General features: G+C 40.4%; 1 protein-coding gene across 1 annotated transcript; it reads left to right on the top strand.

Annotated features, from left to right (window-relative positions):
* Positions 1 to 869: 869 nt before the first annotated feature.
* LOC107310071 (uncharacterized) lies at positions 870 to 20,233 on the top strand. The gene is made up of 5 exons (XM_015855389.3): positions 870 to 1,968; positions 6,803 to 6,939; positions 9,677 to 9,834; positions 14,138 to 14,250; positions 18,622 to 20,233. Exons 1-5 carry the CDS (start codon positions 958 to 960, stop codon positions 19,168 to 19,170), a joined length of 1,968 nt encoding a protein of 655 aa, XP_015710875.2. The 5' UTR covers positions 870 to 957; the 3' UTR covers positions 19,171 to 20,233.
* Positions 20,234 to 24,846: the final 4,613 nt, after the last annotated feature.

Raw genomic sequence — 24,846 nt, forward strand, 5'->3', positions numbered from 1 at the left:
GAAAGGATTCTGAAGTTTAGGAAGGTTATAATTTACTTGCTTAGATGTCTTACTTTGTGGTACTGCTGTTCATTGGGGCTACCATCCAAGGACCTGTTATATTCTAACTGTTAAACTGACTGAGAAAATATTCTTGGCTTTTTGCATTTCTATGGGAATGCAACCAAAATAAGTAACAAAAGTCTTTGGGCTTTCACTGCCTTTACTGCTTGTGTTTGAATACTGTGGACGAGGGAAGTCATGCAATTTTATTGTAGTGAAGAAGGAAATGTGATAGCATGACTGGGGGATATAAAGATAAAGGAGGGAATGGTAGAAGTTTGATCATAAATACATGAACATATACTTAAGAGTGCAAGGGGAAGTGGGAAAGGAGAAAAACAGTGTGTATTATTCTGATCAGATCAGACTACATTGCACTTGAAAACTATGAGAGCTTCATGGGTAAAGTTGATTCAGGATATAGTCAGTTTCTGAGTACCTGGCTCATGTTATCTTAATCTGGATCTCTGTAGGTAACTTTGTTCAGGTAATGTTCTTGTAGTGTCTTGAGGTCTTTGTTTATATACCACCACGTGCACCTTATATACCACCACTCCTACCTTAAAGTATGTGAAACAAAAATTGGGCAGAAGCGGAGAGAATACTGTATTCTAGAGGTAGTAGTCTAATCTAGAAGTAGGCTTTTCATGGTTGAGTGGTTTGTTCTTGTTGATTTTTGTTTTAATTGAACTATTTGGAATAATTGGAGCTTCTTGTAGTGAGTTTTGAGTTCAGCAAACCCAAATCCAGGCTGAACTAATCTAAGCCATCTTTTCTCATTGGCTGATGGACTGTTTTCTTTATTTTTCCAGTTCCTTAAAAAAAAAAAACCAAAACTTTGAGTCCTGAGGAAAGAACAAGATCTCAGTGAAGCTCCAGCGTGGGAGGAGAAAGCTTTGGCATTGTAGGATCAATATGATAAAAAGGGAGTTAGTCCAGGAGCAGGCTCAAGTGGATGGCAGTCCAGAGGGATCTCAGCAAGTGTGCTCTCCAGGACAGCAGGGCCAAGGAGAAGACTATCTCCCAGCAGCACAGCCGCAGACATTGGCCCATGGTCAGCAGCATCATGGGACAGGCACAGAGCATATCCAACAGAAGAATCAGACAGTCCAAGGAGGCATGGCCCTAAATGTGGAACCACGGCAAGTGAATAAGGGGTGGGATGCCCTGGAAGTGACAGTGCAGGTGAGGCCTCAGATCTTGAGCAAGGGATGGGAAGCCCCAGAGATGACAGTACAGGTACGGCCTCAGAAGGCAAGCCCAGAGTGGGAGGTGCCAGATGTGACTGTGCAGTTGCAGTTAGAGCAGCAGGGCAGAGGAACAGCCCTCCCACAAGTAACTGTACAGGTACAGCCAAAGGTGCAGGGACGAGCAATGACTGATCTCAAGGTCACTGTGCAGATGCACTTTAGCTGTGAGCTGAAAGACGTGAGCTGTATGCAGGACCAAGGTGAGGAAACATTAGAGAACAGAGAGCAGCAGACACTGAATCAAAATCAAGGAGGGTCAATAGCAAGATCTGAGGGTAAGAGAGAACTGGCTGTGATGGATCTGGTTCCACAGGGAACTAATAACCGAAAGCAGGATCAAGAAGGAGCAGCATTAAAATTCCAGCATGGACAGAGCCAAGAAGATGGGAGGGCAGAAGTAATAGAGATGCAGGCTGAAAACCAAGCAGGCCTGCATGGTGAGGTGACAGATCAGCTATATGATCAAAACCAAAAGAAGGAAGAGCTGAAGGCAGACCTATCACTGCAGCAGGAAAGTCAAAGAGATACGAAGATGAAACAGGGCCAAGGTGATGGCCAAGAAGTGCCCAAAGAGGTGACTGAAGATCAGCAAGAAGGCCGGGAGCAAGAAGTGCTTAAGAAGCGCCCACGAGAGACTCCAAATTACTTTGTCTCTATACCAATAACAAATGACCAGGTATTTTTAATTAGTTGTTCTAACAAGCTGTAAAAGCCTTAAATAAGAAACGTTTTCTTGCTTCGAAGCTTGTTAAGAAGCAGAGAATAGTAAGACTCTGCTACACTACCTGAAAAGGATTGTTATTTTATTCTCAGAAGGTCTGACTGGTAAGTCTCTGCAATAGTATCACCTATTCAGTAATGTTTTTTCTAGAAGAAAGCAGTGGCTTTTACTGTCTAGAGTTGTCCCTTCTTTTGTTGTTTTAAAGCTGTATTTAGTACAGTGAAGGCTGGAATTAATTTCTTTACCTCCTTCCCCACTGAATTTGAGAGTCATCGTAATGTCATAGAAAGTTTTGGACTGGAAGGGATCTCAACGCCACCCCCCTGCTGTGGGCAGGGCTGCCACAGCTCAGCTGTCTGGGGCCCCCAGTCTCACCTTGAGCCTCTCCACGGATGGGGCTTCTCTGGGCAGCTGTGTTTGGGCCCCACTGCCATCTGAATAGAAACTTTCTTAGTAACATCCAACTTAAATCTCCCTCCTTTGAGTTTAAAAACATTCCTCTTCATCCTGTAACTGTCTACCCATATAAGAAGCTGGTCCCTTTTCTGTTTAGAAGCTCCCCTCCAGTACTGGAAGGCCACAGTGAGGTGTCCCTGGAGTCTTTTCCAAGCTAAACAAGCCTGATGTCCTCAGCCTCTTGTCGCAGAAAGGGAGATCCAGCCTTCTGAGCATCTTCATGGCTGTCCCCTGGACCTGCTTCAACAACTGTCTTTCTTGTGCTGGGGACCCCAGACTTAGATGCAGTACTCCAGATGGGGTTCCATGAAAGCAGAGTAGAGGGGAAGAATCCCTTCCCTTTCACTGCTAGCCATCCTTCTTTTTATGCAGCTCAGGATACAGGTGGCCTTCTGGTCTGCAAGAGTACACTGCTGGCTCATGTCCAGTTTTTTGTCCATCAAGGCCCGCAAGTCCTTCTCTGCAGGGCTGCTCTCAGCCAGTTCTTCCAGTCTGTACTTATATTTGGGATTGCCTTAACCCAAGTACAACACCTTGCACTTGGCCTTGTTGAACCTCATTAGATAAGTGGAGGGTGAGAATTTTCTTCTATTACAGAAAGGGAGATGTTGATCTCTTATTTTACCCTCATACCTATCCTGAAACCTTAGGTAGGCAGTTAATTCCAGGAAGCCACGAGTACAGTGTGCATGCTTGTATTTCATCCATGTTATTTCAATGTTTCTGAAGTGTTGAGAAAGCAACAGATTTTTTTTTCATCTTCACATTGTTAAACATCTACAAACAGTAGAAACAAGCATAAGTGATTTTTTTCCCTAGAGATTTTGTGAGGGTTCTGAAACATTTCAGTTAACACAGATGGTATTTCTGAAATTTGTCAAGCTAGCCTTGCAGTACTTGGATATGTCAAGAAATGTCTTATGATACAAAGATACTGTGAGAGCTGGAGACAAGCTTCACACTTTGCTCTGTAACTACTTATATAGTACTGATCTGAAGCCTCTAACTTTAGATATTGAACTAGATGATCTTCAGAGGTGCCTTTCTACCCCTACTATTCTGTGAACTTATGCATATTACCATGCGTTTTTTCCCTTTTTAATGTAAGAGAGTAGACTTGGCTTCCTTTGAGTTCCTCATCCCTTTTCAGCTGATGTGAGTTTCTGAAGCTCATGTAATCTTCTGAAAGACAGATACAGAATACATAAATCAGAAAGTTGGTACCTTTACTGGGAAGTCTTATTCCATTTAGCCTTCCATAGACAACTGACTTGCTTACAGCATTGTCATGGTTTTTATCTTAGTTTCTCAGTGTGCAGAAGCAGACAGGGCCCTCTGCTCTGTACTAGCATTCACCGCACTCCCTTCAACCTTTTCGTGACCCTGCCCTGTGCACACAAATGTAGTATGAAGAGAAAATAAAGACAGGCTTTGAGTTGGAAATATTTAAAGAAAAATGAGGCTATTACAATTCTGAAATGCAGCAATTAAATAGGATGACTGTTTCTATTGTATGCCATTCTTATTTATTTTTTTTTTTCCCAGTGTGAGAAGTTGCAGTGCATTGGTTTGCTTCGTAAGGCTTTTGAGTTTGTTTTCTATCATAGTTAAGTAACTCTCATGTATGTGTTAGGGGAGATGTCAAAGGTGCCTTCCTCTTCATAGGCAATTATTTTCTTTGGCTTGAGTGAAATAATTGCTGAAAGTTATCTGGGGGATGGCCCCATGTAACTTCCAGTTATTCCTACATATCTCTTTTTTGAGAAGTGAACAAAAGTGTAGAGCATATCAGAAAGATAAATTCCAGGAAGGAAAAAATAACTGTGTAAGCTGGAAGACAGTGCTGGCAGAGGAACAGATAGGTATGCAGTGGGCAAATAAAAAACTGAATCTGGAAACTAGGAATGAATCTGCATGGAATCTGAGGAGTGAGATAATGAAACAGCTAGGAAAAAAAAAAAAAAAAAAAACAAGAAAAAAAAAAACAAAAAACCATGAATGCTTAACTTATTCTGCTATTTTAATGAGTGTCCTAATGCATGGCCTGTGACCATATTCCGTATAGTTCTGAGTGTCACTTCTTCCTTTCTCTTTTTCTGTCAATCCTGCTCTTCCAGAATTCCTTGGTTTTACAGCAGCTCTGGTAATCTGGTAGCTCTGATGACTCTGGCTATTTACTGTGCCTAAGATAGTACAAGTTTATGCTCCTTTAAGGGCCACCATCAGCAGTAGCAGTGACTGACAGCCCTTGGTAAGATTCTGCATTAGGGAACATTGAATGGTAAGCACACTGTTGCCAGTGCTGCCTGTAATGTGCATATGAGGAGTGTGTGAATGTATATGTATGTAGACCTAATATTTATCAACAGTTCTAATTGCTTTTGCCTCTAAAGTAGAGATTTCTAGCCTGAGTGGAAAGGAACATAAGGAATGCTTTTCTAATATACTGTAGTCCTTGCAGTTGCCTACAGAAGAGATTTAAAGATGCTCTTAGTTAATTCTACCCAAAATACTTCTAATGATTTTGAGAGCTCCCCAGATGACAGGGCTGAGGTTTTGTCTGTGCTTTCTCCCTTTTCAACAGGACAAAGGAAAAAGAAAACCTGTTGCAGTCCTGGTGGATGCATCAGCCCTTTACTTTTGTGTGTTTCAGGAGGCAGGATGCCAGCTTCTAGTGATAGGTTGGGGTGGATCTTACTTTGTAGTCTGAAACTTTCAATATTCTTACCAGTGTTTCCTTCCTGTTTCCCACTCCAAATATTTAAAATAATCCTATTAAAAGAATAGTGTTATAGGAAAACTTTACAAGCTGATTCACCAAACCCCATCAAAGCACAGAGGTATTAGGATACTTGACAGTTCCTAATAGAGAAGAGGCAAAAAGTTCTGAACATGCTTTTGTGAAGCTTGCCCACTGACAAAAAGTGTTAAGAAAATAATGAAAGCTGCTTTGCCACCATCAGGTATCTCTGTGAAGGAGTTTCACTCGAGTTTGACTTCTCAATTGTCTGAGCCTCAAACTGAGAAGGCAGAAAGGTCATCTTTCAAGAGTATTCTTGGAAAGATTGTAGAAGGGAGGAGTGTGAGACTGCCTTGTGAAATTGCTGACAGTGCTCAACCTATTCTGTAGAAGTAAAGGCTTCTAGCTTGTGTGGTCAGATATCTTGATTCCTGCTGTTTGTATGCTGCAAGTAGCAGGCAATAATAAATTGTTCCTCAGTCACAGTAGGAAGTGTCTTAAGAGTCATTTAATTTGTATTTTTATCATAGAAATAAATGCACTGTCAGTCTGGACTGAAAGAGCTCGCTGTTCATATCTTCAGATGAGTTGTCTTAATTGTATCTGGCTTTATCCTGATATTTATCATGCAATTCACTAATTTATTTATCTGTCCAGGTTGTGTTGTTGCTCACTGGTTTGCACAACAACCGCCAAAGCTTTATGTAAAAAGGCTGGGAAACAAAAACATTTACCCAGCTGTTTCAACCTATGCAAGAATGAAGAGCTCTAACATATGTGAGCACCTAGGCATGTAAGCCAGCATGTGCTCAATGGAATCATCTGAAAATCCACAAATAGCTGTAATAATAGTTTCTACCAGGTGCTTAGTCCTTGAGTGACTGAATTCTTTTCCCACCTGTCTTTTCTGTGATTTGATTCTAAAACTTAACAGGCTATTACAAAAAACCCTTTCTTTGTGTCCTCTGGTTGGACCCACTTGGGGAAAAGGCATGGATAGACTTGTAAAAGCCACGCAGTTCTGGAAAGCATCAACTTGGACAGCAGTGTGTTTACCAAACTGATCTGCCTTGCTTGATGGTAGCTTCTTTTTGAGAAGAGACATCAGTTTAATCTGTGATCAAACTTGTAATCAGAAAATGGCATAAGATTAATTATGGGAATGTTATTCAATTTCCACAGTCTATTAAGAACTGACTATTGCATGATGATAGCATTAATATTTACACACTGCTGTGAGTTTTATTCAAACATGCTTAGGGTCAGATCCAGACCTAGTTTAAGATCTAGGGTGCTGGCTCACATGAGCGCTATGAATTTAGCCTGCAGGTTTAAAAAGGGAAAACAGATCAATCCATTGTTGGAAAAACTAACTTAGGAGCTGAATCTGAATGTTATGCAGTAGATCTTGGGGAGTGTGGGGCTGGATTTTGGTTTTTGCAGTCATACTCAAACTGGATCTGCATTTTGTATGATTGTTCACTGATTGAGAGGCTTCAGTTTTCTGTATTATGTTTGGATTTTTTTTTCCCCTGCAATTCCTGGGCACTCCAGAATGACATTTAACTTTGCCTCCTGTTTACTGCATTGCAGATTTTGGATAGAATTGAAGATGTACAAGAGCTCATATTCACAAAGGAGCCTGACTTGTTGAGGGCTTTTCTTCCTGTTCAGACTATGCACCTAACTATACTAGTTGCTCACCTGGGAACAGAAGAAGAAGTAAAAAAGTAAGAGTTCTGTCAAATTCAAGTGCAGTTAACTAATCTGTAAATGTAATAACCTTTTTTTCTTTAATGAATAATAATTTTAATAGGCCATTCCTGTTTTCTTTCTTTGGATTATCTGATCAATTTCTGTTTTTGTGTTGGTTTTTTGACACACTGTGAGGAAAGATCTTTGCAAAAGCTAGATGGGATGCTTCAGGGTTTGAAATTTTGTGCATCTGTTGTGGGGTGGGGGAGAGAAGGCAGCATGGCTGTGAATGGTATTACTGCTTTGTTATTTTTACCATAAATTAACTCAACAAATGTGAATTTTCCCAAGCTGCTGCCTATTAAGAAGCCACAATGTTTCAGATCAGCCATGCTTGTATCAGCTGGAAAACATTAACTGATAGGTCATGTTGCAGTAAGGAAAACAAAAGTCTGTGTAGTTCCTTTTCAAGATGTACTCGTTTAATTTGAGCTGGGGGCTGTCTGTGGGGTCCTCTGAGTTATGATGGGCATAGGGGAAGAGGACTTAAGAAAACAACCCCATGGTCAGAAAGTTGTTAGTGTGGATGACAGAGTAGGCTGAGTGTGCTGGAGCTTCTTCTCTAAGCCTTTTTTACTGGGCCAAAAGGGAAAGTGAAGGGAGGTCCTTTGGCACTGGGGAAGGTATTGTTTGGTAGATACGCAGAGAGCATCTTTCTCCAGGGGCCTTTGCCCATGTTGTGGATGACAACCCTGCCCATGGCAAGAGGAGTGGAACTAGATGATCTTTAAGGTTCCTTCCAACTTAAGCCATTCTGTGATAAGCAAGGAAATAGCAAAAGAAAAGATTAAGGCCTTAGTATCATGTTTATGTAATGTAGGACAGAAAGCAGGATGCCTGGACATAAAGCAAAATGCCTTGCTGCACAAAGAACTACCAACAGAGAGATTAAACAGGAAATAATAAGCCCAAAAAGGTAGAGGTGGCTAAACAGGACTAAGATGGAAATGCAAGTGACAGATTTGAATGTTCCTTATTTTAAACTGACCTGGTTTACTGTTCATTCAAGAAGCTTTTGGGAGGACCTGAGGGAAAGTAGAGGAGAACCTTTATATAGGTTGAGGTGCCTATGTGTGAAAGTCACTATGTACAGTAGTTTGGTAATAAAAATCCCTGCCAGTGCAGGCTGTCGTCCAAGAGGATAGGAAACTAGAGGAGAACAGTGATCAAAATGGGAATCAATCAGTTGGAGGGGTGAATGAAGCAAGTAGTGTTCATGAACTTAAGAGTGAATGTGTGCCTGTAATACAAAAATAATAGGCATATGTAATGAAAATCAGATCTTAATTACCAAATGTTTTTCATCCTTTATCTTCTACCTACCTGCAGTCCTATTAAAGGTGTAGTTCAGTGGTTATGGCTCTACATTGTCATGTGAAAGTAAAGACTGCCTTAGTTAAGACAACTATTTATCTACTCATGCTAATAGCATTGCTGAAACTTACAGCAGGAGGAAGGCATCTTCAGATCTAATGACACAAGCTCTTCCAGCAGAGTTTAATGGTAGTTTGTCTTAAGTGAGGGGCCAGGTTATCCCTGCTTTTTAAGCTGGAGGAAGCAAAATTGTCTGCAGAGAATGTAATCCTTTTCTACCTTAAGTGCTGTTCTCAGCAAATTTTCATTTGCACAATTTCCAAGAGTCTCAAGAAGCAGCAGCTCTGATGTAATCATTAATAATATCAATATAGTATTCAGAACTGGTCATAATGCTGACTGTTGTAGGTTAAAATGACTTTCATATGCATGCAATGCTTTCTGAAGAGGATCAGGGCACAGAACTCGTGCTATCTGGATTGCAGTGATGTTTTCCTGTTTGGATAATGTAATACAATAGTAGAATTTTTATTTTATTTTTTTAATAAAGCAATGTAGTCCAAATATCTAGGTGTAATGATAAAGTAAACTTGGGAAGCAAGATCCCACAGACTGGTTTCCTGTGATCCTCAGTTGCAAAGTATTTTGTTATATGCGTAAAGCATTACTGAAAGGCCTCTGCTCAGATCATGGGCCTGAAGTTTGACAGAATTCTTTCTCCAGAGGCACCTGAAGCACTTCAGTGGCTATTATATTACTGAAAGACAAGAAATTCACTTTTCAGGAGCTAGTTAGTAATGTTTGAATGTTTAAGTAAAACAGTTGAAGTACTGTCTTTTGGTAATCTACTTCTTCAAAGATTTATGTGCACAGAGAGGTGTATGTCAAAACTTTGTTGAAATGGGACCTAGAACTCCCACCATAACCATTAGTTTATTTGAAGAACAGTCCTTGATTTCTGAAATATAATGGAGATGAATGTTAAGTGTGCTGCAGCTGGAAACATGGGCTTATTTAAGTTCTGGAATAAAACTAGTGGACTGGCTGAAAATGATGGCAATGACAGAGGTTTAAATTTCATGACAAATGTAAGTTCAATTTTATCCTTTTGACTGCTTAGCAGTAACATATTTGCACAGACATTTTTGGCATGTTAATGACTTGAGTGTTTCTTTTTCCAGCAAAACCCACTTACAGTATAAACTGAAATGGAAGGACTTAATTTACTCAATACCTGTGCAAGGGTATTCGCACTGGAATATAGCTTACCTGTTACATCTTGTATAGTGCTACAGAGTGGCCACAACCAGGTGTATTATCTGATATTGATAAAGTATTTCCACATGTAAGTCGGACTTCTTTCAAAATACAGTGAGTTTTTCTCAATATTTTTTTAAGGGCTGTTCTGGCACTGAAGCAAAGCAAGACCAAAGTGGAAGCCATTTTGCAGGGTAAAGACCTTATTATGACATTTCATGGGATTGGACAGTTTAACAATCAAGTGATATTTGTGAAAATGTCAGAAGAAAACCAGAAAATGCTTTGCAGAATTGCAGGTAAGTGCTTAATCTGGCTCTTTACTGATTGTGGTAAACCAATTTGCAGAGATAGCTTTTCTAAGCGTTGGCCTGAGCTGTTGTGCTTGCCTATGATATGTTGTCTTTCCTTTGCCTCCTTCTTAAGTATTTAGTATGAAGTTGACAGCTGCAGAAGAGGATAAGAACTATGTTGTACTCATTCAGGAGTGGTGAGAAACACAGGTGTTTTACTTGTCAAGACCCAACAGCAAGGCTACTCCAGCAGGCCCTGTAGCCTGGATCTTGCAGCCTGGTGATGTACATAGATTTTTAAAGTGAAACCTCAGTGTTGGAGCCCTACCCATTTTAATAAACTGGAAGCCTTGAGAGTGTTGACTTAACTTGAATGGTCATTACTGTTAGGACAGGGTGTGACAAACAGCAGTGTTTTCATGTACATGTGTACTATCAGCAGATCAATCTTTGCTTCCATTGTAGAAGGTGGAACCAAAGTACAGGAGTGGCTTCTGTCCCCTAATCTAAAATCCCAAAGCAGCAATGGGTTCATGGATGTTCCAGTTCTTAACTGTTTATCTGAACACATCATGTGAAGGCATTGATGCTCCCCAATTTCTTCTACCCTTTTCTGGTTTTAGGAGCTGGTATAGCCTGCAATGCAGAACCTACCGTGTGTCCTGGTCTTCAACTTCCAGCAGAGGAAAAATAATCAATATATGCTGTTTGTTTGTGGAAGGAGGCATAGTTCAACTAATCCTTCTCAAAAAGGCATGCAGCACAAAGTCACTGTGATCTTCAAAGGACATGCTGCTTCTGTTTTGTGTGTTGTTTTTCTTTTTGCAGAATAGTCTGTTTTCTCTTTAAGGCAGCTTTCTCCCTTTTCCAGTTCCTAGCTTTGACAATTAGTCTTGTTCCTTTCTCCATTTTTCTCATAGTAACCAGTGTCGCAGCTAGACAGAAATGCCTCTCAACATCACCAGGTTCTTTGCATCAGCTAAATGAGCCACTTCACTGCCCATTACCTTTTGTTCTGCTTCAGCTTTATTTTCCCTTAGTGGTAGGTGTAATGTGAACTCAACACAGCTGTGTTTTTGTTGAAAGTAGTCTGGTGTTATCCATACTTGTTATGTTAGGTCCTCAATAAACTTCTCCATGACCAGACTTCTTCAAAAGTCCATTTGACACAGTATTATCTTTACTGAAAGACGACTAACTGGAAAGTGGATGTGGCTTCCTCTGAGATCAGTTTTTGTCCTTCCTAGGCTGTGAGATATGTGCTTCAATGCTGCTGAAGAAAGGGACTGTTTAACTGTTTTGATGGAGTCCCATCATAGTGCTCTCCTCATTTTCTTCTGAAAGATGAAGTGAATGCCTCCTCCTTTCTCTTGACTATTGCTGTTTTTTTCCCCTGCTCCATTTTGTTATACCGAGAATTTTATTCCTAATGAATCATAGCACACACGATTGATCTTTATCGTGCTATTTTAGCAACAGCAAAAATGTTTAAATTTACTTCTGCAGAATGTGTGCTATGATGATCCTCTTACTATTTTTTAAAGGATATTGGAGCTGCTTTAACGCTGAAAATCATTACAATAGTGAGTGTCTTGGTTACTTCCTTATTCCTTTCTGTTCCCTGCCTGGTTCATCTCCACCTCTATGATTTTGTAAACCCAGGGTCTTCTCTCTGATCTGAACCCCTTTCCAAATAAACTGCAGAAGAATAATTTTGATTGCAAACCACAGGAATACTTCTTCAGAACTTGCATCTGTTTAGTGTAGTATGATTGTTCACTGATTGCCTGAAATACTTCTTTGGCTGAGACAAGGTGCCAGCTTTCAAGCTGTTAACTCTGTTACCAGTGTTATTGCTATTCAGAGAGGTGTAACTTCCAGTGTTTTTCTCTCTGCGTAGTTACTGTCCGTTTCTACAACTTAATGAGTCTAGGGATTATGCAAATACATAGCAAATTGCATCATTTTAAATACACCTGCAAATACTTGTCCAGTTTTTCTTCTCTCTTCCTCCCTCAGCATTGAGTTAATAGTTATATAATGAGTAGGGATTTTTTTTTTTTTCCCTAACTTTCAATCAGTATTTTTAGTTGCTTCTGGAGTAGGCATGGATTTTCAAATGTTGCCTTGTATTGCAGCTTAATGGCAAATTATTTGACTGGCAAAGGTCAAGCCATTACCACCAGCTGCCTCTGCCTCATTGTGCCCTTATCAAATTGTTGAAATTATCAATAACTTGTCAACAGTTTAGCCTGTTTCAATGGAGTTTTCAACCTCTGAAGTGTTTCTATGTTTTGGAAAAAATAATGTTTAGCTGTTTGTTAGTTCTCATATCACAGACACAGAAGCATTAAAGTTGGAGACTACCTCTGAGATCATCTGGTTGAACCATCCATGTAACACCCATATTGCACTCGAAACCATGACCCTTAGTACCACTTGCATCATAGACTTCAGTTTTAAAATGGAAGTTAATTTTGCCTCTTGATTAATTCACTGCAGTTAATTGGTGGATACTGGATAATATTGACTTTTTCTTGTTTTAGTGACATTGTCTACTGTGAAGGAGGTAATGTTTAATCTATCTTAGGTTTTTCTTATGGTGTTAATAAAATGAGCTAGAGAAGATGGTGCCTGGAAAACTGAGTGGTAAGCTCTGTTCTTAAAGTGACTTCTTGAAGATGCTTCCCAGCATTGACTTTGCTTTCATCATTGGCCATCACTGTAAAACTGACAGAAAGACCTTCACCCTGAAGGAGTAACTTCTTACTGTTGCTTGGTGGGACTGGTTTTGAGTTGAGTGAATGTAAGAAGACACTGCTGTGGTTGGTTAAGCTATGGTTTACTAACTTTTGTGCATCCCAAGGATGATGTTTCTCCAGATGTGTGGAGAAAAGCAGCTCTTCTCTAGAAAAAGCTCATATCAGGCTTGTTGAACTTTGGCCTAAAGGTATAGGTGCCAGAGTTATTAACATGTTTCTTTGTGATAATATTTTTTTATTAAGTACCAGAGATGCTTTGGAGGTAGTTTGGTATGTCACCATAATTGCCTAGTACAATTTTCAGGTGACCTAACACATCTATGTTCACACTGGACCTACAGCAAGACTGTACCCTTTTGCAGTGGCAGTTGAGGGGGGCAGGTGGGCATCCTGTAGTGGTATGAAGTGGCATGAAGTGCTTGTTCAGGTAATTGGAGACTATTTATATATTTTCCACATGGAAGACATAAAGCAATTGCCTTGGCAAAGTGACCAGACAGCCCCAGCTGCTGTTTCAGTGCAAATACTGAAAAAAAACATTTTAATGTATTAATTAGCTAAGCTACAGGCTTGCTTTGGTACGAGTGCTTATTATAAACTAGTAAATAAACATGCAGTTAAACTTCCTGATAGACAGAAACATAAAATGAAAATAGGGTCATTTCGAGCAATGTATCAAAGTGTGATATGGTATTTGTAACACATGCTTCTATGCCAAACCTACTTCTTCCAGTGCTTAAGTGATTTAGGACTAACAGGTTGGTGTAATGTTGTAGGCTCTGGCAAGAAGAACCATATAAATGTTGCAAGTCTCCAGAGCAGCTGCTGATCTTCATATTTTTGTCTCATTTATGGATTCAAGCTATGAAGATTCCTGTCAATAAGAAAAATTGCAGCATACTCCAGCTTCATCCAAAGCTTTCAGTGTTATTGGAGTTATTCTTCACTGTTGAGGTGTCGCTTGTTCTGCAACAGCTGTGTTTAATTTTCTATGTTTGTAAGATTTGCAGAGGTCTGCCTGCTGGCTTCACCTTGCTGTCCTTGTGAGGCTGCATCCCACCCTTTGACGTTGATGAAAACCAAGGCATAGATCAACTTGATTTAATTTGGCTGGTCATTACAGTCCTTGGCTGAAAGACCTTGAATATAAATTTTTTGGAGTAGCTCACAGTCACTTTTTTCAATGGAAGATAAGGTCTCACTGCTTTAAGCTGTGGCCAAAGTTTTTAAACTGACATGTCTGTAAATGGTTCCTATCTTGAAAGGAATTCTATGTTCGTGTGACTTTTCCTTCTCCGTTTCTGTCTTAGTTGTGGATCTGTACTTGCTCTGTGGATCTTGCCATTTATTTTTGGTAGTATTTTGTCTACTGTGTTGCTTATTTTGTTTGTTGTCCATGATGATATGACAACCATTTCTCTCTCATGCAGTGTTTAACTGTACGTCTTGCTCAAGGAAGCAATAGTGAAGAGTTGTGTCTAACCCTTAATCTTCTAAATATTTTTCTTCATCTCCTGATTATTAGTCTATTTCTTTTTCTTTTCCAGAAGCTGTGGAAAAATCTTTTAATGAAATGAATCTCAACATCTCAGGGAGCAAGGATTTCAAACCACATCTTACTTTTTTAAAGCTCTCCAAGGCACCAAGACTGAAAAGAAAGGTAACTTCAACAATCCCTAGTAAGAAGCATTTTAAATGTAAAGATTTTCTTTCTAATGACTTTTTTGGGGAGGGGGGAAAGGGGTTATATAGTTATGTAACTTATATTTTAATTAGAAGGGGAGGAAAAAAGATATCCTTTTGCTTAGCAAAGCTTGTAGATAGACTGGACAAAACAATTAAATTTCTCCATATCCAATAGGAAGAGATAGTGCCTCTTCCTCATGTTATGTTAAGGCTATAATGGTAGAGTACAAACCTTCTATGGCCTGTAGAATCTGCATGAAAATACCATGTCAAGCTGATTCTGTAGGATGGGATGGCTTCTAAGCAATATTTATGAGAACAAGATTAATGTCACTTTGGAAGCCAGGCTGGTGCTTTGATTTATGCTAGAGATGTGTGATGTGCTTTTCTAACCTTTACTGCAGCATTGTATGTTTTATCACATACAATTAAAATAAAAAACAACTTTGATTAGATTGTTCATTTCCCAGTGGAATATGGTCCTGCTTGTTTCCAGGAATAGTTCTTGTATTTATGAGGTCAATATATTGCAAACCTGAAACAGTAAAGGAGTATGCACAAAGAAAACAGAAAATGTTGTAATAGCTGGAGAAAATGACCTTGTATTTGTGCACTTCAAGTACTTCATATTGACTTGATAGCTGCCTTCTGTATACATGGTACAATCAAAGTTGGTTAGCACTGATAGTTCTGTGCTGGAGGCTTTTCTTTTATACTGCCTATGGGGAATTTCATGAGCTCAAGCATCAGCAATATCTAATGCCAAAAAAAAGTACAATAGGAAAGTAAGAATTACTGACTTTTTTCTCAAGCATAATCACATTTCCTTTTATTATTCAACTTAAAGTTTTGGGCACCATTGAAAAGCACTTGATTGCATTCTATTTGCACTCTTCCTTCAGGTATTTCTATACTTTGAGATCCCCCTGAATGTTCTGCAGACTCAACAGCCCCAGCTCTCTTAGCCTTTCCTCACAAAGGAGAGCCTCCAGTCCCTTCACTGTCATGGTCCTTCACTGGAGTTTCTCCAGTAGTTCCATGTCTTTTATATGGTAGAATCCAGAAACGGGCATAGCGTACCAGGTGTGGCCTTGCCAGTGCTGAATAATGGGAGAGATTACCTCTTTTCACTGGCTGGCAATACTTTTGTCAATAGAGCTAGTCGTCTTTGTGACAGGCACACTGACTCATGTTCAACATGTCTACTACTGTGTTCCTTCTTAGGTGCAGGAATGCACTTCCCCTCATTGAGCTTCATGAGGTTCCTGTCAGCCCATCTCTCAGCCTTTCCAGGTCCTCCTGGATGATAACAACCCCTGGGTGCATCAGTGACCCCTCCCTGTTTTGTGTTACCTGTAAACTTACTGAGGGTGCGCTCTCACCCATTGTCCAGATCATTAACAAAGGTGCTAAACAGGACTGGACCCAGTACTGACTTCTGCAATGCTCTCTGTTAGTTATTGGCCTTGTACTAGACTTCACCAATGACCACCTCTCTATACCTTTCCACTCAGTGAGTTCTCAGTCCAGCCCATGTATCAGCAGATACTCTGAAGTTCTTAGAGGGATCAGTGTCAAGAGCATTACTAAAGCCTACATAAATATCTCCTTTCCTCCCCTCGCCTTCCAGTTATGTTGCTCATTTCTGTCCTCATATTCATATGCATCTTAATGCTCTTGCTCCTAAAATACTACTCATCAGGGCCATGATGTATAAGCAGAGTGAGGTTATGTATTAAGTTAGTTATTAGGGCACATATGGATGCTGTATGCCCACATAGAGTCTCTTTAGGGTTTAACCTTAGATAAAGGTTTTAACCTCAAAGAAAAAAACTGGAATATTAATGCATGGGTTTTGAGATCTGACATACCAAACTGAAAATACCAATAACTTGATTTGTCTCAAGTCAAAATGTAAGGGGTAGGGAAGGAAAGCTGTGTGTTTCTATAATAGCCCCTTCCTGAAGACTGTTGGAAAGAAACAACCCTTCACCTTCCTAAGCACTACAAGATGCCAAGGTATAAATAAGACAATATTTTGTTTTATGCTAGTATGGCATCACAGTTATTATGATGCCATCTACTGGCTGTAATTACTTTATAACATAAATAACTGTGTCCCTGTAATAGGGATGCAATTTACATATTTCATGAAACTTCAGTGTCTTTTATATGAAGAGAAATGATCAACTTTTTTTCTTTTAACATCTCAAGAATGCTTTTTCACAATAAGGTGTGTAATACAGATACCGTTCTTGCAGCCTTGGATCCCCTTTATAGGAAAAGAGGATTCAGTCCCCTTTAAAGCTTCTACAAGTTCAAACTTTGATCTCAGGAAACTGTGCATCTTTGACTTTGTGTCTGAAGGTCCCAAGAGGTCTGGGAGGGCTTTGTTTGTGTGCCATTTAGCTTTAATTGCTACCAAAGGAGCAGTGTATGCTGCTTGTTGATGACATTTAAAATGTGTACCACATCTCTAGCATAAATATAAAGTATGGGCCCTGCAGATTTTTCTGACCTTAGTTTTCAATGAGTCAAAAGGGATTAGCTCACATCTTCAGAGAATCCACTTCAGTGTCTGTTGCTGAAGAGCCTTTTCCAGTGCATGAAGTCAGTCTCCAGTGCTGGGTACTGTCCTGCTCATCTGTGCCAGACCAAAGCCAAGTGCCACCACTTAAAAGCAGGGGGAATGTTTGCTCCTGCTAACATGCTGTGTTATGATGCTTGATATAGCTTCAGTTGGTGCAAGTCTGCAAACAGATGCTACACAGTCTGGATGATAGCAAGCTTGTGGAATACTTTATATAAAAATATTTTGTTTGTGATGAAAAAGGCAGCCCTAATTCTGTCCATTGGTGGCTACTTAAACTGTCTTTCATGTGACCTTGTAAGAGTTTCCATCATCATCCTAAATGCATGGTGTTCTGTTATAGCTAGTAGTGTTAAGGTGAGGTACCTGGCTGTCTGGCTCTGATACGAGGGTGCACAACTTGTTCAGTTACACTCTGAAGTGCTTTTGCCATCTGGGTTGCACTGAGGGGCAGCAGTGCCTGAATAGTTTGTAGTGTTTGTTGTTGGAGCGTTTGCATCTGGGTGCCACTGCCTGTCTCTTGCCATTCCCACTTGGTGCATGCCTGCTCATGTTAAGACCTGCCAAAAGGGCTGTTACAAGGAGGCTTGTAAGATTTATTGCTCTTTATGGATGTACACTCTGAGCATTTAAGAACTGAACAAAATGACTGAAACTTCTTCAAAGGGATGTGTTGCAAAGAGCTCCTCAGAGTCTTACTAGTGTGCTTTCAGTTAGGTTTGTACTCCCCCTTCACTCCCTTATTTATTGGCAGCCTGTTGCTGGCAGAGATTGCCAGCCCTGATGATCTCTGCACAGGGAAGCCAGTGCTGCTGTGCTTGAGTTTGTTGGGAGGGAAGACTGCAAGGAAATGGGCTGTTCATCAGGGTATGGGGGACCACTGACTTAGGAACTATTTCCATCTTGGCAGTCCGAAGTTTTGATGCTTTGATAGGCCTTGATTATGGCAGTGGAAGCTGCTGCTTCTTAGTCTGTGAAACAAATGTATCAGCATTTTGAAACACATTTGTAAGAGTGAGTCCTTCCATTCACACACTGTGTCTGCTGTACCATTTGATTGTTGAGATACTAGCAGTGTTTGGCAGCAACATCAGAGTGGCAGGGATTTTACCCTGTCCAACGTTTTTTTTTTCTTCACTGGCTTGCTTAAATGATCTTGTTTTCACAGTCATAGAATTGTTAAGGTTGGAAAAAACCTCTATGATCATAAGTCACAGAGTTAAATTTCTTTTGAATACTTCTCTGCTAACAGAAGTAGCTGCACCAGCTGTATTTTGAACTCGTGACTTAACTACTACTGTGAAATGTGCACATCAAGAAGGATAAATCTTTCAGTCTGTGAAGGTATCAGTGGGTTGAGAAACTAAACAGATTCAGCCTTAAGTGGAGTAAAGAAATCCTCCCGAAGGCAATTCAGGACTCTAGGGAATAGTTTGCCTGTGTTGTTTTGACTGTTAACTTGCTTGCAATATCTGAAATTCCATAGATGTGTTTGAGTAATAGTAAGGGAATTAAATTGATCTGCTTCTGCATCTCTGCCTCTGTTGGTATGTTCTGGCTTTTGGGGGATTCAGCAGAAGATAAACATCTTAAAAATAAGCTATTAGAGTACTGTTATATCACCATCTGCTTCAGCACTACAGATGAAGTAGATATTGTAATGCTAATGGTGGTGGGTGGGTATTTAAGATATACTTGATATGTGTAACATATTTCTGTGTGTGTAAATGTCACAATGCTCTCTCAACATTTTAGGGCTTCAGAAAAATTTGTTTGGATCTGTACAAAGAGTATGAAAACAGTTATTTTGGCATGGAGGTCTTCAATCGGATTGATCTCTGTGCCATGCGTAAGAAGAAACAAGAATCTGGTTACTATTACTGCGAGTGTTCAATTCATGTGGGCTCCAAAGGTGCAGGAGAGAGCACTGAACAAGGAATGCAAACAGGAGGTGTGAAAGCAACAACCAGTGAAGTCCCTTCAAGTGCCGCAGGGGCTGAAACAGAAATGACTACTGAGAGCTGTAACCTTGCTTTGTGTTCAGTAGTACCTGACCATAAACCATCTGAAAACATTGCTGAGGTTTTAAATGTGAGTGAAGAGAAGGAAATCAATGAGGTGAATGGACAGCCTGAAGCCACAGATGAGACTTCCCTTGCAGCTGATGAGGTCGGCTCGAAGTTGGTATGTGGCCTGTTGCTGAGTGTGGAAGAAGGACAAGAAAAAGCCTACATTACAGATGGTAGTGCGCAGGAAACCAAAGCAATGGAATCTGCATCTGATGCTCCAACGAGTTCAGGATGAAGTTATCATAGCCCTTTGTGATCTGGACCCACCTTTGGTGATGGTGAAGAGCAAGTGGTGTGTGGCACTGGGCTGGGGAGGGAGGGTAGAGATAGTGAATTTTCAACAGGAAACAGACTTTCTTGGAGACTGACAGAACTTTCTTGGAGACTGACAGAACCAGAAGCAGATAAAAAATCAAAAAACATTGTGGAATACTGTGTCCAAATGGTAAAATGTCTGGGTATAGAGAAAAACAAACTGCAGGTGTCTGTGTTTGTACCAGAAAGATAAATTTGTCTGGGGCATACAGGATAAAACAGAAACTATGCACTGAAGCCAAAGCAAATGTCAGAAGCGTGTGTTTCAGAAGTAGAGGTTTCCTACCTTGGTCACATCTCATCCCCTGCCCTCTCCACCTTTACCTGCCCTGTGCTGACAGCCCCTGGCTCTGCCCTCTCCCAGTGAGTGCACACAGCTGCTCTGGGTTAGGGTTCTGTGCTGCTCCTGTGACACAATCGTTTATGCTGCAAGTTATTAACGTGTTTGTGTGAAATATGTGCTTTGGTTCCAATAGTAGCTACTTAATGTGAAAATTTTGTCCAATTTATGGAAATGGTTTGTTTTATTCCACCACAAAACACTGTAATACCAAATATTTTTCTTTTCAAATGAGCTGTTAAGGAAGGACAGGAAGGATGATCCGTAATGGACTAATTTTGTAAAATGCTTTGGAGTGGATGAGGCGGCGCAGCTTTTCTCTGACCCTGTGTAATGTCATAGTCCCAGGACAGGACAAAACAGAACTGCGTCTGCTTCTGGCAGGACGAGGTTAAGGGCCTAAACCTCCTTGCTTTATATGTTGCCTGGTATATGGTATGGCAGGATGGGGCCGGCAGGTGGCACTGCGGGAGAGCGGCGGCGCCGGGAGCGGAGGGATGTGCTGCCCTGATGCCTACATGGGGCTGGGGCAGCTCCGGAGGGGTGATGGAGATGGGAAAGGTGGCCAAGAGCCTGGAAAATGCTGTGCGTCCCTATTCTGCTCTACCTGATTAATTAAAAGAATTATATGTGATCTAGAAAAGCTCTTTTTCTTCAGAAAAATGTGTGCATTGCGGGGTGAGAAGTGTAATAGTGCTTAAGAAGAGAAGTATCAAGCATATGGTGTTTGGCTTCTGTACATGGTGCACAGCAATATGGCTCTGGGCAGAGTATCCAGTGTACACTCTGTTAAACTAACATTGTGAAATTAAGCTGTCCAACTGGTTACCAGCCGTGTGAGCCTGGATGTGTGCCTCAGTTATGGGGAGCCAGGTTTGGGGGCTGGTGTTGAGTGGGAGGACAGGGCTGTCTCTGCATGCAAGGAACAGTTTTGTGCTCTGCACTGAGGTTCGGAGCAGCACTTGGCGCAGTATTTATTTGTCACTCTGCTGAAGGTTGTGCACTTCTGAAAGCCTGTCCCCCAGTGGTCTTCTAAATGCAAATCCGAGAGTGGCTATTCACTGCTGCTCTGAGGTCTTCAAAATGCAGCTCAAGTGCACAATGCTAGAGGAAAGGCTTTGAGTTTAATTTCAGAGAGTAGTTACCAGCAAGGCTTGGAACTATCTGCATCAGCACACTGGGGACAAAACTGTTTTCCAGAGAACTTTGCCATAAACACTGTTTCCTCAGTGTATTTAATGATTCCCTAATTGGGCAGAGGATCAGTAGAGTCATTCATCTTATAAACCTAAGTGGATTCAATGGCCTAGGACCGAGCACACTTCACAGTGAGCTGCATTTGTTCTTGTTGAAAATGTTAATTATCTTTTTATAGACAGATGGCACTGGAGTGTAGCAAATGTGTGGTGAACCTGTGCTCAGAAACGTCTGGGTGTTAAATGTCTACAGATTCCAATTTAAGTTTAATTCTGTTTTAGGAATATTGTGATCCTTGTAGAGTAATTAATTTCACTTATCTTAAGAGTATAGTAGCCTTGTTTTGGTACATTAAGCTAAAGTAAACACTTAAGTTATATCGCTACAATTAATCTTCATAATTTAAAATAGTGCTTAGAACAAAATGTCTACTGTGTTCTAATAGTATTCTAAAATACTGTGTTCAGCTCTTCATTCTTTAATGACAACTAATTCAAAACAAGTTTCTGTAATGCTATTCAAGCTATTAACAGCCTATAAAAATATACTTTCAGCTTCATGGTGGAGAGGGTAAGTTGGGGAATCTGTTGCGCTGCTTTAGGCATAGGAATTCATGTTTTGGTCCCCTGGTGTAATTTAGTCAAAATTAATTGAAATATGTTTGTTTATTAGTGGGTGAGAGGTAGCTTATACAGTAATTGCGTTGAATAAGCAGATTAATTCCCCGTTGTGATTTCAGTGGGTAAATAATACCTAAAATCTAGGTCCAGCTTCAAGTTTGCTTTATTTTTATATACTTCTGCACTTTGTTATTTTCATGATAGTGTTTTCCCCTTTGTGGTCTCTAACTTGCCTATTTTTTAAGTAATTTGCTGTGTAAGCACCAATGATTTCTATTGAAGATGAATGTAATCTCTGACTTCTTTTTTCAAATTGGATTTAGTTTAATGTAACTTGAGTTACTGAAACAGTGGTTCAACTTCAGAGTGAGAGAGAACTTGCATTAAAAATTACCCACTGGCTGTGTTTAAGATCTATATGTGGAAATGAATTGCCATGATAATTGTTTTTGAAGCTAGTTAAGGAAACTTTGAGACCAGCATTTCTCTCATTCTTGGCTGATCTGTTTTATTTGGGTATGTGTAAACTGTTCTAAGAAACAAGATGCAAAGCTGAAATGTTCTGTAAATACCTTACTTTGGGTGCTGCTAGACAAACACCAGCAGGCCGTTTGCTATCTGATCAGCAGGGGTAGTTTGTGGTTATGGATATTACACTTTTTTTTTTTTTTTTGGGGGGGGGGGGGGGTTAAAAAACAACTGAGCAAGAGCCCAGTATGTTATCCTGCTATAAATAAAGGTCTTGCCTAGTCCAGTTGGATTTCCCTTCTGTAGCCCTGTATTGTCTGCATGTGCAAATCTTTCACATCAGGAAGATGTCATGTTCTGCTGTTGCTGGTGTAGCAGAGCCATCAGAAAAGCAGTAGCTCTGGCTTGGTGCCTTGTGGTCTTCTAGCTGTGGGGGTGTTAGATACCTGATCCTGTTTTAGAGTGAATGAGTAGTGACTGGACCTCCTTTCTTGCTGGGTCTCTGCTTCTTGCTGGGTTCATCTTGACATGTCTATTCTGCTGTCATTAGCCAAGGCTTCTGTCTTTGTGGTATGCTATATAATAACAGCCCTAATTTTCCTCTTCTTGTGCAGTTAGATTAGAATAACCTGTTTAATGGATGGGTTCAACCACATTTCTCAAAACTTTCCCACTCCTGGCATTTCTCCTAGTTGTTGCCCTCATGAGACTAATCTTGGCCTTGAAGCAGTTTCTTGTACAATCCTACTCTTGCATGGTTACCCTGAATCCCAGCTGAAGGGCTATGATCACACAGCTTGAAGTGTGGCCTGCTTGTAGTACTCAAGAACCTGGATGAGATGAATGCAAACCAGACTTGCAGGTTTTCCTGTACAAATAAATGGAAGATATCCTCTCATTACACTGCAGTGAAACTACATACATAAGACTGGAAGACACTGCTTGACAAGTACCTTCAGTTAAGAGTTGTTATTATCCATCAGTTTGTAGATTCACAGGTACAAACACAAAATAGATGTAATATAGAATGGTATAACTGTACAAACATGTCAACATAAATAAGAAAGAAGCAGATAAGCTTAAATGATTTCACTTTGAATTTATTAGTCACTAATGGAAGGAAGGTACTCAAAAATGTCATTTCCTAGATTTAAGAGAGAGATTGAAGTGCCTTCTAAGAAACAAGGTACTACAGGCACTCCACACACAGCTTATCTCCTGTTGGCTGTAGGACTTGCAGTGATTCCATGCTGGCTTTTAAGAAGTGCATGTGAGAACCATTGCTTAGGTGACCACTGCTTTTCTACATATAAAGCAGTTACCACTCTAAAGGTACTTCTTAAAATCAGCTCAGCTCCTTTATACCCAGGAGATGCACAGACCCCAGTTGGCAGTCTAGAACAATGAAAGCACATCTCCTTTCCCCACTGCTGAGAGCAGGTCTTTGTAGAGACTGTGAAGCTATTGCTTTCATGGCCTGTGGATGGGATCCTTGGCTATGCCTTCAGTTGCTACATTTATTGGAAACTTCTGGCAAGTTGAATCTACCCTTCTGTTTCAAACAGTTCTAATTAGCCTACTTATGGCTTTAAATCATTGCTGTGATGAGATCAGCCATTTCCTAGTTACCTTCTCTACCTGGGACACCTGCTTCACCCTGAATGCTTATGTTACTCCATGTGTTGCTCCAGAACTTCAGCTTTTCATTATTTGGCTCACTTCTCAAGTCTCTGTAGAAGTGATGTGTTTTAGTTGTGCATAAACATGATGACTTATATACTCTCTGCTGATGCAGTATGCAGATCTGAGGCCTTGTAACATAATTGCTTACACTCTGTGCTGTAAGAGAATTATTCATTTAAGCAAAAACTGATGAGGTTGTAGCCCTTGACAGAGGAGAAGCAGAACCAGGCAAGTCTAAGGGCTCTCCTTGACAGGACCTGTTAACGCTTCTGTATTTTAATATGGTAAGTGTATGTCATCTCCTGTCTTGGGGTTGTGAAGATGAAGTACTATCATTGTTCATCAGCCGCAGAATTTGCAAGAGGAGGCCAAGTATTTGATATTGTGCCCACTTACTGTGTGTAATAAATTGTTATTACCTCGTGTGGTAGGAAAGAGTGAAAAAGATTAAGCAGTCCCATGGTATCAAACATCTGTCGGCATGTATTCAACAAAAACAAAATGAACGAAACATTTGGCTGAGTTTGATGATGGAAGTTCTATTCCCACCCCCCTACCCACTTTTTTATGGTGGTAGCATTATCTAGATTGTTTTATCCATAACTGTAAAACAAAAGGAGATGCTGTACTGTATGTTTTGGATACCTACTGCAGATTATTGGAAAACATTGCTGTTGAAATTTCTGCCCACTTGAGAATTAGTTCCACTTGAGGGTGAAATATTAGGCAGCACATTGTTTGTTTAAGCAGAGGACTGGGTAAATTTGCTGGTGAAATTTAAGGTGCAGTAAACGCTACTGTAATAGCATAATTAGTTTGAATGCATTAGTTTCCTTTGCCTCATCCCTTCAGCACAGCACTGTGCTCACAGATACCAGAACTGGGCTGTGCCTTTCATTTGGGCTCTCTGTAGCAGAAGCAAGGCAGAAGGTCCTTGCAAAGAGCATTGCTAGGAAGGTGGCCTCATCATTCTTGCATGTTAGTTCCTAACAGTTCTTTAAAAAGCTCTGTTGATTTGTTATGGGGGTGGTGGACCAAAGCTCTACTTTAAGGGTCTAAGAGAGTGAACATCTCCACATTCCACATCTTTTTTTTTTTTTGTCTTGGTCTCTGATGGTGAGAGATGTAGCCTTAGCACATGCTCCTGTATCAGTGCTGTTGGCCCAGATGCTGCACAAGTTACAAAGACAAGCAAAAGGCAGCACCAGCAGATGGATTTAAGTCTCCAAACCTGAAAGAGCTGCTATCATCACCTTCTGCGCTATCATACTGGTGCCAGGCTTCACCA

This window comes from Coturnix japonica, chromosome 2 (genome assembly GCF_054131305.1).
Source record: "Coturnix japonica strain WE chromosome 2, WE-NBRP24, whole genome shotgun sequence".
NCBI lineage: Eukaryota > Metazoa > Chordata > Aves > Galliformes > Phasianidae > Coturnix > Coturnix japonica.

Coding starts and splice junctions, on each gene's coding strand:
- LOC107310071 (XM_015855389.3), top strand. CDS start 958: ATGATAAAAAGGGAGTTAGTCCAGGAGCAGGCTCAAGTGGATGGCAGT. Junction 1,969..6,802: donor TACCAATAACAAATGACCAG/GTATTTTTAATT, acceptor ACTGCATTGCAG/ATTTTGGATAGAATTGAAGA. Junction 14,251..18,621: donor CACCAAGACTGAAAAGAAAG/GTAACTTCAACA, acceptor TCAACATTTTAG/GGCTTCAGAAAAATTTGTTT.